At 42.4% G+C, this 17,164-nt stretch overlaps 1 protein-coding gene across 3 annotated transcripts in view; it reads right to left on the reverse strand.

The window, feature by feature from the left end:
• Positions 1–17,164, reverse strand: part of BMP2K (BMP2 inducible kinase) — a 49,506-nt gene that overhangs the window by 6,289 nt on the left and 26,053 nt on the right. For 2 of the 3 annotated variants that reach the window (XM_021529520.3, XM_077783089.2), the window contains 7 exons: positions 16,035–16,114; positions 15,071–15,231; positions 13,648–13,808; positions 12,869–12,964; positions 12,027–12,211; positions 11,059–11,216; positions 8,054–8,167 (listed from right to left, as the gene is read on the reverse strand). In XM_021529520.3, the coding sequence (XP_021385195.3) occupies positions 8,054–8,167; positions 11,059–11,216; positions 12,027–12,211; positions 12,869–12,964; positions 13,648–13,808; positions 15,071–15,231; positions 16,035–16,114 (955 nt within the window). The remainder of the gene's footprint in view (positions 1–8,053; positions 8,168–11,058; positions 11,217–12,026; positions 12,212–12,868; positions 12,965–13,647; positions 13,809–15,070; positions 15,232–16,034; positions 16,115–17,164) is intronic. The other variant, XM_085578440.1, reaches the window with a different exon arrangement.

Consider the following 17,164-nt stretch of genomic DNA (forward strand, 5'->3'; position numbering starts at 1 on the left):
ATCTGACAGCAGCTGGGGCCACGGCTGCTCCTGTGAAAGCAATTATTAGAGAACTCTGCTCACAGCACTGCACCCCTGACCTCACCCAAGCAAAATGGATGTCTTCCACCTAGAGCTTTGTTACACAAACACTGACATTTAACCCCTTCCATGTGTTCAAAGGAGAGAAAAGGTAGGGATGGCTACAGGCATCTTCAAAAATCATCTTCAGCTACTTCTCCAAAAATCACTTTCAGCCAGAATCGCTCTCATAATTCTTGTTCTTGCAATATAGCAAACATTTTCTCAGCTAATTCCTTCTTTCACAAGAAACTAGTATGGAACTTCTAGCCCAAGTCAGATTCTTTTATTTCATATGCTCCAGTTTTACAAGAGCCATTTCTTTCATTTTTTCAAGGGAATTAAGAGTGATTTCCTCATCTGCCAGTTTCCTCGCTCCTTTGCAGCTACCCTTAAAATAATAAAAATTCAGCAACAATACAACTCATGTAAGGATTTAAAAATAAGATGACCACAATGACTAAAACCATCAGGTGATTAGGGCTTTGAGCTGTTTCTTCTTGCCTTCTGGTGTCAGATTGCTTCTTATCTACTGTAATTTTAAATGCTACATATTTGCTTTACCCACTAAATTAGAATCTGGATTATTCTGCTGCTTACTTTAGATTTCCCAAAGGTATTGCACTATATAACCCCCCGGCCTCCAAATCCTGCTGTTTCCAATATTTACTGGAACACTAATGTTAGCATAAATGCAAATAGATTTAAAAGAAAAAGGGACTACTTCTGGGCTAGACGTTTACACCACTTCCACAACAAAAGGCCCAAACATTTTCTCTGTGTCCATATCCACAAGAGTTTACCGTCCCATGGAATGGTTAGATCTCTGCACTTCATCTCAATATGCAGTAAACAATTAATAAGGCAATTTTATTTTTTCAAGGAAGAAGCGAATTACAGTGTTACCTAATATATTTGACTTTCCAGGTTTAACTGTTATTTAAGTGCTGCCACAGTCAGAGTCCCAAGAAAACAAACTGTAACAGGCACTGACGAGACAGAACACAACCTGTGCCACGAGCAGCTGAGCTGCCTAAGGGCAGCACGAGGTGCAGCTCTCAGCCCCAGAGCTCTCCAGACAGATGGCACAGCAAAGAGGACGTTTCCCACAGCACACTCCATGCACGGGCACCCTGGCTGCTCCAGCATCCCAACAGACCCACCTGTTACTCACAACTGTGATTCCTGCTGGCAACACACAGCAAATCATCTTGGGAATCGGGCATCGAGACAACTCAGCCTTTCCATCCTACGGTTTCCTCTCTCGAGTCTAACAAGTACAACCTCCAGAGGAACTCAGATGAAGCCAGGAACAATTGACCGAGTAATCCCTCTTGCTGGAGACATGCATCCACAGCAACACACAAGCCAGGTATTTTCCCCCTGTGTTTGGAGCTCTGAACCACTCTTCAAGGAAATGCTGAGTACCTTCTTGGCTGACAGAGGCACACACAGGGGAAATGACTGAACAGCCAGTGAGAACACCAAGTTTGATGCACGTGTTGATTTCTACTTTGCCCACAGCAGTCTGTCCTGGCCTGGTCAGTTCTGTGGGCTCTTGCTCCACTGAGGGCAATGCCAAGGCATGCTGGACATAGCACACACCAGCCTTTTTGCTGGCAGGAATGAGACAGTCCACAGGAAAGGGAAGCTTAAAGTGCAAATTTATCAACATCTGTCCCTGCACATGAGACAACATGGTCCAAAGTGTCTTAATTTTGAGGCTACTCAAAGACACAGCAAAAAGCCTTTTTCCCATTCTAACAGCACCACAGCACAGTCAATAACTGCATCTCAGCTCAGCAGTGGTTTCTGAAGGTTTCCAAATTTCTAGCTCTTCAGCTGAGATTGCTCCTTGGCCAGTCTCCTTGCCAGAGTTAGCAGTGACTTGCTTATTGCAGCACAAAACCAGTGTCCATGTATTATGTACAGACTGGGAAATATCCAACAGTGATTAGAAATTCAAAACCTCCACTAGGAGCTCATTATTATCAGAGTTGCAGAGCCAGTACGTATGACCCTACATGGACCATGTCACCTGGAAAGCAGGTGGCACGCAGCAGGTGATGCTGTGAACAGCAACTGCTCCGGATATGTGGGTTTGAAGAAAATGCTTGTACTCCAAGGAGGGTTTCCAGAATGGCAACATCACTGCTCCCACACTGGAGTGTGTCAGCAGAGAACAAGTATCTTCCTTTATCCTTCTGTGTGTGTTGAAGATAGAAACAACCAGAGCCATCTGCTCCAAGCAGAAACTACTCTAAGATACTCATCTTGCACGTTTGTAGCCCTACCTGGCCAACCCTGAGGGAACAAACCATCTCTGCACCCGCCTTTGCAGCTGTAGTGGCTTCACGTTAACCCCAGGAACAGGGATAAAACTCCATCAGACAAGAATCAAAACCAATCCAAAGAAACAAAAATAATCTCCCTAGAACTACAGTATTTTAAAACTAAGATAGGAATACTTTGGTCTTCTACAGTACAGTTGCACCTGTTTCACTGCTAATTGAGTTAGCAAATGAAATAGAGCACTACACACAAACAATCACCCAAAAGGGAAAAGCCCTTGCTAAATGGCAACTGAATGCTCTGGCCAAACAGATTTCCAGACTGAAGTGTTGTGTCATATTGATTTCATGCAATCGTGTCAGGCTACACCACTGCAGAGACACTCAGATACACATTTACCCAGCACGGCTGCACACTGGTGGCAACATCTGTTTGCAATGTGCTGCTCAGATTACCACACTTCTAATCAGGTTTGCAGCTTGTAGGGAACAATTGTTCTTGGCTCAAATGTGAGCCAGGTGGAACATCTTTAATCATATAAGAAGATCCCAATCTTCAAGGAAATTTTCTGTTCCGATGTTCTTTTTCGAGACACAGGATTATAAGAGGATGAATTCCCTCTAACAACCACAGTAATTACATGCCTTCTGCTGGTTCTTCATTTTAGGGTATGGTGGGGGTAGCCCAGGAGTGGGGCATAAGAGCTTTAAGCTCCCTTGGAATTGGGAACATACTGCCACCATCATTTCATAACAATTTGCCACATGTCAGCCCAAGGATTAGCGGCAGGCTGCAACTAAATCTGCACCAGTTCTCTGACAACAGCCAGGGCAGCAGCTGCTCAACACTGTAATGGATTTACACATCTTATCACCTCTACTTTCAAGAGCAACAAAAATGGAAGAATACCACACTCGTGCCTGGCACTACTGCTGACATTCTTTTAAAGAATTACTCCAGAGATTAAAGCACAATATAAAAAAATAGTGCAATGTGCCCGTGACTGCTGCAAGATTTGAAAAAAACTTTAAAAAAAGAAAAACAGTAAATAGTTTTGGACAGAAAATGCAGACCCTTGGCAGAGCCCAGACATACCATTTATACCTGTGATGGGTAAACAATTTCAGGTCACTTAGGAACGGGTATCTAGAATAGGTCAAGTTGAAGATCTTGATACAGGGAAATATCCTGAATCTGCATTCAGCAAGCACTATGAATAACTGAAGCCACAGCCAAGAAAGTACAGAATAACATCAGCAAAGCTTTCAACTTCTGGCAAGTAACACTCTACAACACTACAACATCCAGATCACTGCACACAGGTCTGGGCACCTTTAAACAATCAACATCAACTGTTGGCAGGAGCCAATTTTTCAAGTTCTCTAAGTGGCTCAAGTCTTTTTTGTTTCTTCTGGTCTGGTATTAGTAATTTCTTCTTAAGTTCTAGCAAGATGTGTCTCACTTAAAGGCCCAGACTGCACAGTGGTCCCAGGCCGTGGTACAAAACTTGCAGTGTTTGAAACCCTGTTGGAAGCAGTACACAAAAACCAACTGAATGAATCATCATCCCCCACGTCTGCTCCCCCCAGGACATTGCAGGTCTCTGCTGTGACACCGTGCACATCCAGCAGCACCTACTGCAGCAGGGGATTCCCAGAGATGTGTCCAAAGCTCTGGATGACTCCCGTGGCACTGCATCTGGCACACAGCTGGCTGGCTTTCTGCAACATCCACACAGCTGGGACAACACACAACCACAAAGCCCCTCTTAGCCCAAGGCAGACACCTGCAGCCACCATTTGAAGACACCACCAGGTTGCCGAGTGTGGGAAGTTTGGAAATCAGAAAGAAGCTGCTACAGAACTGGACTTGCTTTTATTCAGTCCCTGCACAGAGAACAGGACTGCAGTGGCTCAGAAGGTGTTACCACAGAGGCTACAAAAACAAAGTGGCTTGACCACATCTACAGCTCACGAGCTGTACAACATTCAGCAGAACTGTTAATGAGATGACCTGAACCAGAACCCCACCCCAAGATCCTAGGCAACAGCTCTTGGAGATTGTTCCACAGGAGCCAAATGCCTGAAACAGCTTCAGGCAACACTGCCCAACACCTCCACTTCTCACACAGCCCATCCATGTAACTTCGAGTGCTACCTCAATTCTTGTATTCCTTCTGGGAATCACAGTATTAAGCTGAGGGAAGAAAAAGCCATCCTAGCCTGGCTTCATTCCAAAAACCATTAGTGAGAATAAATGCAAGATGACCAAAAGCACCGAGTACAGCTCACCAGCCAACTGTACTATATTCATGACATATCCTTCTTACATTTGAGAGCAATATAAAGCATCTTTCTCCCGAGCTTCTAAAACACTTGATAATAACAAAGGGCATTACAACATAAGCTGGGCAACACACATTGAATCAAAAACTTCCCTTCCAAAATGTTGTCCACAGGAGATGTTTTTTCCACCGTCACCATCCAGTTCAGGCATTCCAGAACCAGGACCTCTTTTCCACATGTGAAGTGCTTAAGTGCCCCAGTGCTGGCTATTTAATTCTCTCTTTCATTATGAAGTTTGTAATGTAGGGTTTGTTTCTAACAGATCAAACACTGGAATTCTTTCCCAGGCCAAGTTTCTTTTCCAGTCATCTCAGGTCTTAAGGTGCTACTATTTTCCACAAAAATTTTGGCATAAAGTAGTCTGTGTGGCAAGTTTACTCGTGAGAACACTTTTACTAGGATACACACCAAAAGTGAGAGACACCAAAACAGTGGTTCCCTATTCCCCAAACTGAGAGGAACCCAACACCCGTTAGCTCACTCTGCACCCCTTTCCCTCTGTGCACGCCAAGAGACACAAGTGTTGCTGCTGGCTCTCCACCAGATAAAAATATGCACAGAAGGTCTAACAGACAAGCAGCTACAGTCCATCCAGTTGCAGGTTTCTTCTCCGCGTGAGAAGTGTCAGCATCAGTGCCAGCCTGAAATGCACTCTCAGCTCCACAGGAAATATCCCAAGTCACGCAGGCCACAGACTTTCCCAGCGATGATAAAAGGCTTGCAGTTCCAGCCTCTGCTGCTCCCTTGCTTCACCTTCCCAGCCACATGTTAACACACCTGGTGACATGTGCTCAGCCAGGTTACCAGCAGTTGATGTTGCTGAGTCCAAAGATGACACACGATTGTCACCATCTTGCTGCTCTCTCTCAGGAGGTGACCCGAGTCAGCTGATTACTGAGTGAAGAGCTGCTTTCAGCAGAGAACCCTTAGGCCTCCAAAACACAAGGAATCCTCTGGGTGACTCTACTCAGCCACAACCCACATATGTGATTTATACATCAGACCTATGCCAGAGCAAGGAAAACCAAGTTGGGACTCTGGTCAATACAGTAGAACATAACTTCAGTAACAACTGTTACTCTTCAAGAAAGTCAGTTTTATTTACTTTAAAGATCCCATGTTTATAAGGTCACCACTTTATGCCATTGTAATTCAACAAGTCAGAACTCGGTGGCCAGAGCCCTGGGCAAACAGTGCTAGCACACTCCCCATTTGGGCTGAGACACCTTACAATAAGGAAATGAAACTTGTACTTGAACAAGATTCAAGAGTCTCTCTTGTAAATGCTGGAATTGTACTCAAGGTATTAAACCTCTGTTCCACTTGCCAAGCCATCACCTGCCCTTGGATGCCCTGAGTAAGGGACACAGGTGATTTACTTCTCAGTTACACGTTTCAATCACAAGGAAGAAACCAGAAAGAACAGGTCACAAAACAGTGTTAAGTGCAAGCAGAAATCAAGATATCAGAGAGGGACATTTGTAAAGTTTGCCCCAAAAAGCCCTCAGCTAGAAATTAAATATGTCCAGGTCAACAGCTTTCACCTTTTCTTAGCTGTCTTGCAACTCCTCTTTCAAGATATTACCAAGAACAGTTCAGTGGGGAATACAAACCAGCTTTTAGAAGATCAATATTAACATTTAAATATTTATTGTACCTGATTTGTTTACCAAGTGCAATTCACAGTTAACATATAATTAACAATACCTTTCTTGAAACCAAGCCAATATTTACTCTTGTTTAAATGCCAGTTAGAAGTTCATAGGAAAAAAGGCTATAGAAAAGTGCACAGTTTTTTCACGATGCCACAGCTATTATACAACCAGCTCAACACATCTCTTACAGCCTGGGTTTTCAGTCATGACGGAATTTCAGGGGATTTTTCCTCCCCTTAATAGAAGCAACTCCCATTTTTTCTGGGTTTTTTTTTGGTTTTTTTTTTTAGTGTGTAAAGAATTATAACTTGGATTCCAAGTAAGAAAAATAAAGCACGCAATAAAAACACAGTGAAGATATTTGTTACAATCTAAAGCTATATTATAACCATCTAAAAAAACCAGCAACAATGAAATGCACTTCCAAGATCACACTCTCTGGACACAGGGGTATGAACACTTGGCAAGAGACAAAGTACCTGATGGTCCCCATCCTAAATGGAGTGTAAGCTATTTTCTGTTTGTTTTGCATGTGAATTCAGGCTTACCTAAGTCAAAGCAACCTCTGGAATGAAGATGCCAGGGAAACCTTTCCCAATAGCACCTGCAGAGCAAACCCTTCTTCACCTAAATGGTTTTCACGTGGCACTGAACTACTGAACATGAACAAAGTGACAGAAAGCAAACTTGTCCTGAGAGAGCCAAACACAAGCACAAACTAAGAACACAGTCCTACAGCACGCAGAATGAATTCAAGTCTAGGGACAGGAGCAGCACAGGCAAAGGGATTTTCTTTTGCAGCCCTACCAGAGTGTCTCCAAGAATGCAAAATAAAACACGGGAGCAAAGCAAAATAAAACACAGATACTACCTTAGGTTGACCCCAGCTGATTTATTTTAAGGCATGTTACCTGAGCTTTTGAAGTTCGTAAGAACAGACTGTACATGTTACACTAAGGCACCTTTATCACAGAGGAACTCGCAACAAAACCCAAGTGGCTCCATAAATGGCTGACATTCCTTTTACCATTCAACTATCACACAGGCTTTACTTTGTCAAAGGTACCAAAATAAATACTAAAGTGCTGATCAACCAAATGTTAAAACTGTTGCTTAAGTTGCAGGGTGATGCAGTTTCCCACTCACAATGCCCACATAACACGTTATTTTTACTTACATTCAAGGTAAACATAGTCAAAGCTGAACTGAAAAGCAATAATGAATGCCCACCCTCCCCATGTATAGACAATATAAAATGTTTGCATTTGATTCAACTTGTACCAAAACTGTGCATTAAATGCATAGAAGTTTATTGTCCCCACTTGGCTGGACAACTGAACCACAGATACAGCGCGAGTCAGAACAGACTACAGTGAAGTGCAAAATTTGGCCTTAGCAAGCAATTTCCCTTCAGCAAAAGCACTTGTGGCTCTGCCCAGGTGGTGCCCAGCAGAACCACACCCTACACAGTCTGTCCCAAGGCTCCACAGGCACCAGGAGCTGGATGCACAAGTGGTTTTAACTGGAGGTAAAGAACACACCAACACATCCCTTCAACCCAAGTGCTGTTAAGTTAGGAGGCAGCAAAGCTCCCTGCCATTCTTTGGTCACTGAACTGCTGTGCATACTTCAGCAGATACATACACCTACAGGTATGTATGTATACAGCTACGAGGTAATCATGTCACAGATGGAACTTGCCTTGCTGAGAAATGAAAGGAACAGAACCAAAGGGATCTTCAGGAGGACTTGTCTGTGGAGCAGCATGTGTCTCCACATCCTTATCTGAAGATGTTCTCCTGTCCACCAGCCTGTCTGTAAAAAACAAAATGAAACAGAACAAAAAATAAAGCAAAATAAAATAAAAATGGAAGGACTCACACCTATGCAAAGCTATGCACTGTACAGGGTGAGGGAGGAGTATCTTCTCTGACATGGGGTTTGACAAAGGCTTCTAAGAAGCACAGCTCTTGCCTGCACAGCTGATTTGGGCAGCTCCTTCCTACTGCAAGGAGACAGGCAGAGTGCCTGGGAGGCTCTGCACCCACACCTGTCCCTGCTGGAACACCAGGGTGATCCCAAGCCTTCATGCAAGGCTATGAAAACTCAGCTGGGGGTTCTTTCCCAGCAAGGAAGCAGACTCGCTTTCTTGGCTCCCAATTCTGCACAGATGATTAAGTGGTTACAGGAGCTGTTTAAAAAATCTATTTCAAAATGCTGTCAGAAATGCAGCATCAGATGTCGCTTCTGGCCCATCACTAACTGAGGATCACAGCAACACCAACAACAGAGAAAAAATAAGAGCCAGGAGCTCCAATCTGTCACTCTATGTCACAGCCCTCCACAAGGGTGCTCAGTTCAGAAATTCATCCAATTGCACATTACCTTTTACAGCAACCAGCACCATTCTACCAGGAAAACCCTCACCAAGTATAAGCAATGTATTCTATCCTAGGAACTGGATCCCCTTTCACAAGAGAAGTGATGAATGGCCCCAGCAGTACCATCACTGCACACACTGACATTAAAGCCCCTCAACACATGAAATCTGATGGTAATCTGACAAACTGTGGTGACATCTTCATCCTCTAACAAAGGCCTTTGTATATTTACTTAGGTGTTACTGTCATAAACATGTAAGCTTTAAAAATATTTGCCAGATTAAGAAACATCTTTAATTTATGTATAAAGCATCAGCTCAACAATACAAACTAGGCTTCTGAGATGAGAAAGAATGGATTTCTGTTTTGAACACTAGTGAGCACCACAAACTTACACACCACTATATGTGAGTTATAAAGTACAGGATAGCAGTTAGTAACAGAAAAGTAGAACCACTGATCAAATTTGCATCTACAATTCCCTTTTGTCTATATGGTAAAAAAGTTACTTAGTACTCAACAGCCTTTCTCCCTCATAGGAGATAATCTACATCTAAAGAGAACTCAGCCTTCAATATTAATGCATATCTAAGGCAATTATGCAGTTAAAGACAATTTTATGGGTACAAGACTTAATTTCACAATAAATCTCCTGATTGCTCATTATTCCAGCCAAGACTAAATACCAGCAGACAACATGAAGTATAATTATTCCTGCTTTGACTGCAGCAAAGGCATTAACACTGCCAAGTATGCTCCTATGATCTCTGGCACAGCACCTCGGTATCAGAAAGCCAGGTTAAAAGGTCTCTGAAGGCTGTGACATGTGCACCTACATGCACATACAGACACAAACCACCAGTGCTCCCCCTCCTGAGGGACATCAAGCCCCAGGAGCTCAGAGCCGCTGTAAGGCAGCCCATCAGTGCAGACAAGGCTGCCATCTAGTGTGCTGCTGGCAAGGCAGTGACCCGGGGTTATTTCTGCACTTTCTGTATGTCAGTGACTAAAATCCCCAATGCTGGTTACTACTGAGCAGAGCTGTGCCTTTGGGTTTGGTTTACTTTGCAGATAGAGCATATCAAGTGTGTTATCACACCCTGCTCTCCTGTGCACCGAATTACCTTGAAGATCTGAGCCCAAAATGGACCTTGGTTATCTTCTTTGGTCCTTGCATTTGTGCAGTCCAGCAGTTACAGCTGCTGAAAGTGGGTGCTGTTGTGCTGACCTTTGCTGCAAACTAACCTGCTCCAGATTCAGGAGCATACCTACAGATATTCGATTCTACTACTGAATCCAGTCCTGAACTTAGACTTGGAAGGAATCTAAATTTCAGCTAGTACATAAGCCATTTTTCCCTGCTTCCAGAGAGACATTTGACTGTAAAATGTGTGCAGGCTACATTCTCAACTCAAAAACAGGAATCTGATTCGATTCACACAGGATACAAGGGAAAACTAACAACCAGAGTTTCACAAACCCACCCAGTCACTTTCCCAAAGGATTAACATGTAATGTGCACACCCAACAGGAAAAAATAATTAACTGAAGGCAAAGGTATTTTTTCCAGTTACTCAAAATTCAACTTTACTGTACTTTTAATTGCAAGAAACTTGCTGACAGACAGCCAAGCATATACAATCTGTTTTTCAACACTGTCATGTCTTCCAAGTCCCACTAATAAATCTGATCTCAACAAAACCAGTTATAGGAAGAGCAACTAACAAGCATGTGTTCAGCAATTAAGAACAGAAGGTTAATTCCAAGTAAAAACCATGGAGATAACTGACTTTATGAGGAAAAAGTTTATTCAACTATTGCCATATCAGTACAATAAACCAGCCCTTACATGTAGCCACTCAAAAAGGACAGTACAAAACATTAACATAATGTAATAGATCAATTTTCTTTCAGGCATTTTCAAAGGACATATCAGACCCACACAATCTTCTCTGGTGTGGAAGAAAAAAGCTGGAAAGGAATAAAGCAAGCAGCCAATATTCTCTTCCCATCTGACAACATACCTCTGCTGTTGAGAGCCTCTTGGCAATGAAGGTGACACAAGCAGCATAGAAGAGCTAAGATACTACCATTTTTGCAGTAATTGAGCCAGTAACTACCAGTTTCAGACAGTGAGTTCCTATTGCACGTGTTTTCAAAAAGAAAAAGGAAAGGAAGACAGGCCCAACAGTGCCCTCAAATGCTCAGAAAGAATGTTCTGTACACAGCCTGCACGATCCTTGGACAAGCAGGTGTTGGAACTGCTGAGCAACCACAGAGCCCTCATTTACTGGGAAGCAAAGTAAGCCTTCAAGCGTCCCTTACTTGATCTTAGCAGGTCAAACTCTCTGTCCAGCAGCTCCTCCTCTGTCAACTTGGAAAAATTGTCCTCTCCAAATGGGTTCCAACCTGACATATCAGGTGGGTTACTGATGTTCTGCTTGGGGTAACTGGCAATTGCTTCAGCATCAGGAATACCTGACCTGTAGAGTCAGTTCAAGGAAGCAAATAAAGAGAAACATGACAGGATTGGTTATCAGGGTCAAAATCTGAGACATGCTTCATCATGCCAAGCCCTACACACAAGCAGCACACATACATTAAGAGCTGACCCCAAAAAATCTGAAGGCAAATTTAAAAGAAGCCTAATAGGAACCTACACAAATAGATATCTGGTTTCTCATATCAATGAAACTGGACAGATATGTAGGTTCTTTTATTTTTAAATCAGAAAGGAAGGGGATTTTATTACTTACACTGTCTTTCACAAGAATTAATGCCAAAATAGTAATTTATTACCATTTATTAAGCAAAGGCAGGTATGAGGGCCACTGCACAGGGACCATATCTCTTCTGAGGTGTACTTTGTGTTACATACTCAGGTCACACCTCTAAGCACAGCAGCTGGCAGCCCTAGCACATCAAGGCCAACTACAAAGCTGCTCTTTAGCATGGCGTTTGAAACTGCTTTCAGATGCACATAACCTCATTCAACATAGACTACTGACCATCCCAAGCAAAGTGCTTAGCAGTCAGCTCCTGGAGTAAGTCCCTGAACAAGAAATACTGGAAGAAATACTTTTAAGAAATTGTACCAGGCTCATCTGTTAACAAACTGTCTCACTCTGCTCCCAAAATATCCTTTACCACTGAACACCCACTGTCCAACTGCTCTAAGTAATCTCTTACTATCAAAGCAAGTAACTTCTGAGAAAAGGATTTGCCAGTGCTAACCACAATTAGTAACGTAAGCCACGAGTAACCCCCAGGCTCAGCTGAGCCACAACTCTCACCTGTTTGTAGGGTAGGAAGGATCTGCCACTGTTCCACCATGCACTGGCAGCGACCTGGGGTAGGAGATTAAGGCTGGTGCAAAGTCTTGTGGAGAAGTGATATATTCAGGGGACTGCACCTGCTGTGCCCGCTGCTGAGCCAGCACCTGCTGCTGCTGCAGGAGAGCCTGCTGGTACTGCTGCACCTGGGGAGAGCAGGGCTGTGTTACCAGAACACGCACACCTGACCGAAACTCTTCTGCCAACTATCAGCGCTGCTCTGGCAGCCAAACACAGCCTCCATCACCACCCTCCAGAACACACGGGTGCAGAGAAACCACTCCAACAGGTCAGGAGACTGCTTTCCTTTTCCAGCCTATTACCACTTTGATTTGTGTAATTATTGCAACCCAAATGTATGCCACTGCAGCACTGCTAATTGCGTGTTCATCATACTCTATTCTTAATCTTGATACAAGATTTCAGGACAATTTCTCCTGATCTTTACAACACAGGCTCTGACAATTAGCTGTCCTATTTTCCAAGTAAGAACTGGACATCACCAATTCAGTCACTCTGTTGTGTAACATGTATTTGCTGCTGTGGCTAGTACTGGAAACATTAACCAAGTATGTCTGAAATGAGAACAGAGAGACCTTCTTATGAACTTAGGATAGATCCCATCCTATTATTTAATACACAAGTGCAACTCCAGGCGAGTATTATTTTAGATGCCAAACTGCACACTATTTACCATGTCCACAGCTCAGTACAAGTAGCCAGGCACTTGTCTTACTGCATCTACACAAGAGATTTACAAGCATAGGCCGTTATTTTAACACTGTACCATCTCTGTGACTTACCATGGCAGGATACTGTGACTGGGCAGGCTGCTGCTGATACATAGATTGCAGCAACAGCTGCTGCTGGACCATCTGCTGGTGCACTGCTTGGTGATACTGGAAAAACAAAAAATAGCTTTAAAAAGTAATGATGCCCCCTCAGAAATAAGCAGGTATTTTAATTAATGCTTTTTCTGGCTATCACATCTATGACTCCAGAGCATTTTTCAATTAAGATATCATGTAATCAAGAACCAGCTTGCAATTCAGTCACTGCATTTCAACCACTCTGGGAGCATTTTCCTTCCTCCACTTCCCAGCCAATTCTTAAGAAAAAAAAAAAAACAACAACAAAAAAAAAAAAAAAAAAAAAAAAAAAACAGAAAAAAAAAAAAAAAGAAAAACAGAAAGAAAGGGGAAAAAAAATCAGACTACATATTTATCACTGGTGCATGTACAACCATCTACTGCAAGCACAACATCATCACCCATCATCACTCCTAACATTTATCCCGAGCTCCTTTACACATGGGTAAAGCCTTGAAGTCACACAGTGGTGATGCACAGCAAGATGGAATTTGGGGTCAAACTGCAAGAACACAGTGCAAGGCAAGCAACTTTCTAGGACAAACATTACAGGGTCAATGAAGGAACAAAGCAAAAGCAAGAAGGGACAGGAGTTCTTTTAGCTGGAAAAGTACAGGCAGCAACAGCAGAAGCATTGAACAGGCACACAATTCCAAGGGTTATGAACACGCACAATGAGTCTCAGACACTTTGTCTAACAGATCTGACTATACCTGCTGGATGTAAGCATCCTGCATGGTAGGCTGGTGCTGCAAGTGGTGCAGCTGCTGCAGTCTCCAGTCTCCCTGCTGCAGCTGCTGGAGGACCCTGTGCTGCTGTGGAGCAGTCCCTTGGGACTGTGAGATGTCTTGTGCATTCCCTGGTCGCACAGTTCCTGTGACAGACAACACTACTGACATCCAGACCCCCCAGCTCCAACCAGAGTTCTCTCTGGCATTCTTCACCTCAAGCTGACTGTCAGCTTCTCTTCCCAGTCTGACAATCATGACACCCCAATAGATAGCACGTTGACTTCTTTACAAAGTAATTACAGACCTGCAAAATGAACCATTTCTATGTGCAAGATGCTGCAAGCTTCCCCTGGTCTCATGACAGCAAGCTGAGTTCCAGGCTTCTGCTTTACCAACACTTAAATTACACACTGCGGGGTCTCAAGCCCTTATCTCAAAGCATGCAGCTTTGTAACCATTCAGCACAGAGGTATTTTTAATGTTTTCTCCCTAAGGAAACTATTAGCTTATCCATCAAACTCCCTTAAACAGAACACCTGATTAATTTTGCACCTTTTAAGGGACACGTACTACCATAAATTTCTCTCTTGCACAATGTTTTACATTCTGAAATGCCCATGAATGATCTGTTCCTTGTCATAACACAAAAAGCTTTTCAAGCTGGATGTTATATGGATCCCCACCTAGTAAAAAGTACTACACATTCTCAGTGGCCTTTTGAGACTTTTCCAATCCATCCCTGAAACTACTCCACTTTTTCTGCAGCAGACATGTAACAGCATGGAAATGCAATTAGAAAGTGCTCTAGGTCTAAATGTCAACTATGTAAAAGAATATTTATCAGACCTATAATTCTTTCTGAATGAGAAAAAGAACAAGGATTTTTCAAAAACCCATTTCACTCGAGTGAGTTTCTCCTAATTCCTCCTACACCCACAGCACCATGTGGAATGAAGGTGTCAGTCATGAGAGAAGTGACATGTTTCCAGCCTACAAATACCACCAACCTATTGGTGCTTTCTCATGACTTCTTGAGGCACAGGAAAATATTTTTCCTACTACAAAAAACCCAGTTTGATACAGAAGGGCTCTGTACTTTTTGTGAATTCTTCACAAGTCAAAACAAGCCTGGACTTCTGTCTGCAGTGAGCAAGTTCATTCAAAAACCAGTGTTAAACACAAGGAAAAAAACACTTTCACTTCTCAATCTGAATTTAGTTTTTGTGGCACCTCAAATTTACAGCTCACACATTCAGAATCTTTCAGAAATGAAGATCTGGTTTTTGGTATATAAAAAACTAAGACTGATAAAACTGAGTTTTATATGTTATCTCTAATAGAGCAAGAAGAAGAATAGAGGCACAGTTGCTTCTTTATTTTCATCCATCCTCAGACTTCAAGTTACCTTTTTGCCCACGATTAGCAAATTCTCCAGGAACTTGTACTTTGACAGGAGTTGCTGAGCTCTGGATTGCCAGCACACTGGAAGGGGCAGTGCTCGAATTGGCCTTTGGTCTTTGTCGTGGTGCAATTGAGGTTTCTGTTGGTCCAACAGCATCTGTTATTCTGAAAGGGCAGTTTTTTCCATGTAAGATACTTGATGAAAAGACAAATATTTCTGCTTCAAATTTGACACAGTACATTTCTTAACAGCTGAGTTATGTCTTAATCATGTGCTACTCTATTTCAGCACTGCACGTAAGTAACTTAACATTCGTTTCCAAAAACTCCAGTCCTGTGCTTGAGTCTACAACCCTACAATTAGAAACAGGACTACTATCCGTATGTACGAGAAATAAGAGAAAGGAAAACATTTTGTGTTAGTTCAAATTATTTCTACTTCTATGAATCTCTCAGGTTTTCTTTGCTCTTTTTTTGCAAATGGAGCTGATAATTATAGCTGAATGTAAAAGTATCCAAGTCACACATGCTGGGAGATTAAAACCCTAATAACTTCCATTGACAAAGAAAGAAAGGGTAAAGGATTTACCAGCATCAGCCTTAAGTGCATACACACTAGATCATAGCAGAAATCAGAAACATAGAGAGGAATTCCCACAGTTTTTGGGTTTGTTTTTATTAACAAGGACAAAAAAAGTGAATCCTTCTCCATAAAAATTTCCATTTCTCAAAAACAAATAACAAAACCCATTTGCCTTCAAAATATCAGTTTCCCTTCATGGATTCCCAATATAATGAAAAAAGCAAAGAAGTGGAATCCAAACAGAGTTCAAGTTCTTAGAAAAGTAGTTTATCTACTGACTTCTACTGAGGTAATACTTCACTAATCCATTAGTGTATGAAAACAGATTTTAAACAAACATAGCTTAACAACATTAGGAGAAAGAAAAGTGACATCCTCTGCTCACCTTGCTTTTATTTGGCTTTTTCTAGCAGCTGCCTCACTAGCTGTCATGGGCTCAGGAAGACTTGAGGGGACAGGAGAATTCTTGGGAAAAACAAATTTGAATAAATTAAAAAAACAAATCCTGAAAGAAAAAAATTTCTTACATATTGAAGAGGAATACTTGGATTCAAGACCTCCACATGACAAGGCTTCATGCAGAACTCACAGCTGTAACTGGAAAAGGGTTTACCTCACCAGTATCTCTATATCCTCTCAGTGTGTTGCAGGTTCCTCAAAGCAGAACTTGACTGATCTGACTCTCTTGTCAGCTGTTTCACTTCATTTACACTGCCAACCATCAACAATAACATACAACATTGTCTCCAAGCACTTTTGTGTGACTGCACAGAGACTCACTTCAGCATCAAGCTCTAAAGCAAAGACCAATCTTTGGAGGGAACTGTTTTTAGCACACTCTGCTCTTCCACCACAATACAAATTCCAGAAAACCATGCAGCACCAAAGCTTTGACAGGCTTTTATCTTACCCCCAACCTCATCCCTGAATGAATCCCATATCACCAAGACTCTGTTTTATATGGAATATGGCAGTTTGGAGCAAAGGAGAAAAGAAATCAACTCTCATGACAAATGCACATAACAAATGCAAATCTAAACCTGGTCACAAATGATAGAGACAGATAATTATCAAGTATTTCAAGACTTCCTGGTTTATTTTAATTGGTATTTCCAAAAGGCAACACTCAAATTTACTGAGATCCTTCTACAACAATAAAGGAAAAAAGGAATTCAAAGGGATCTCAGAAAATTCAATGGTCTGCCTCTGAAGGCAGAAATTACTACCATCGGTATCTGTTGTATACTCAATTTTGGGATGAATTTTTCCTGATGCTTGTCTTGAGAACCACTTTATACTCAACATTAGCTAAAAGTCCCCAGATTCCATTGCACTACAGATGTAATTACATCTGTGAAGCAAGGCATCTGCAGACCAAGCTCAGACCCCCATGGAAACCAAGGGTGGGGGAAAGAAGGCAGGCTGACTCAAGTACTGCTCTGTTTGCTTTCCAGCTCACTGGAGTCCTTCCACTGGACTACCACAATTGCTAAGGGAAGTCCAAGAGCAAACACA

This window comes from Lonchura striata, chromosome 4 (assembly GCF_050655825.1).
Source record: "Lonchura striata isolate lonStrDom1 chromosome 4, ASM5065582v1, whole genome shotgun sequence".
Taxonomy (NCBI): Eukaryota; Metazoa; Chordata; class Aves; order Passeriformes; family Estrildidae; genus Lonchura; species Lonchura striata.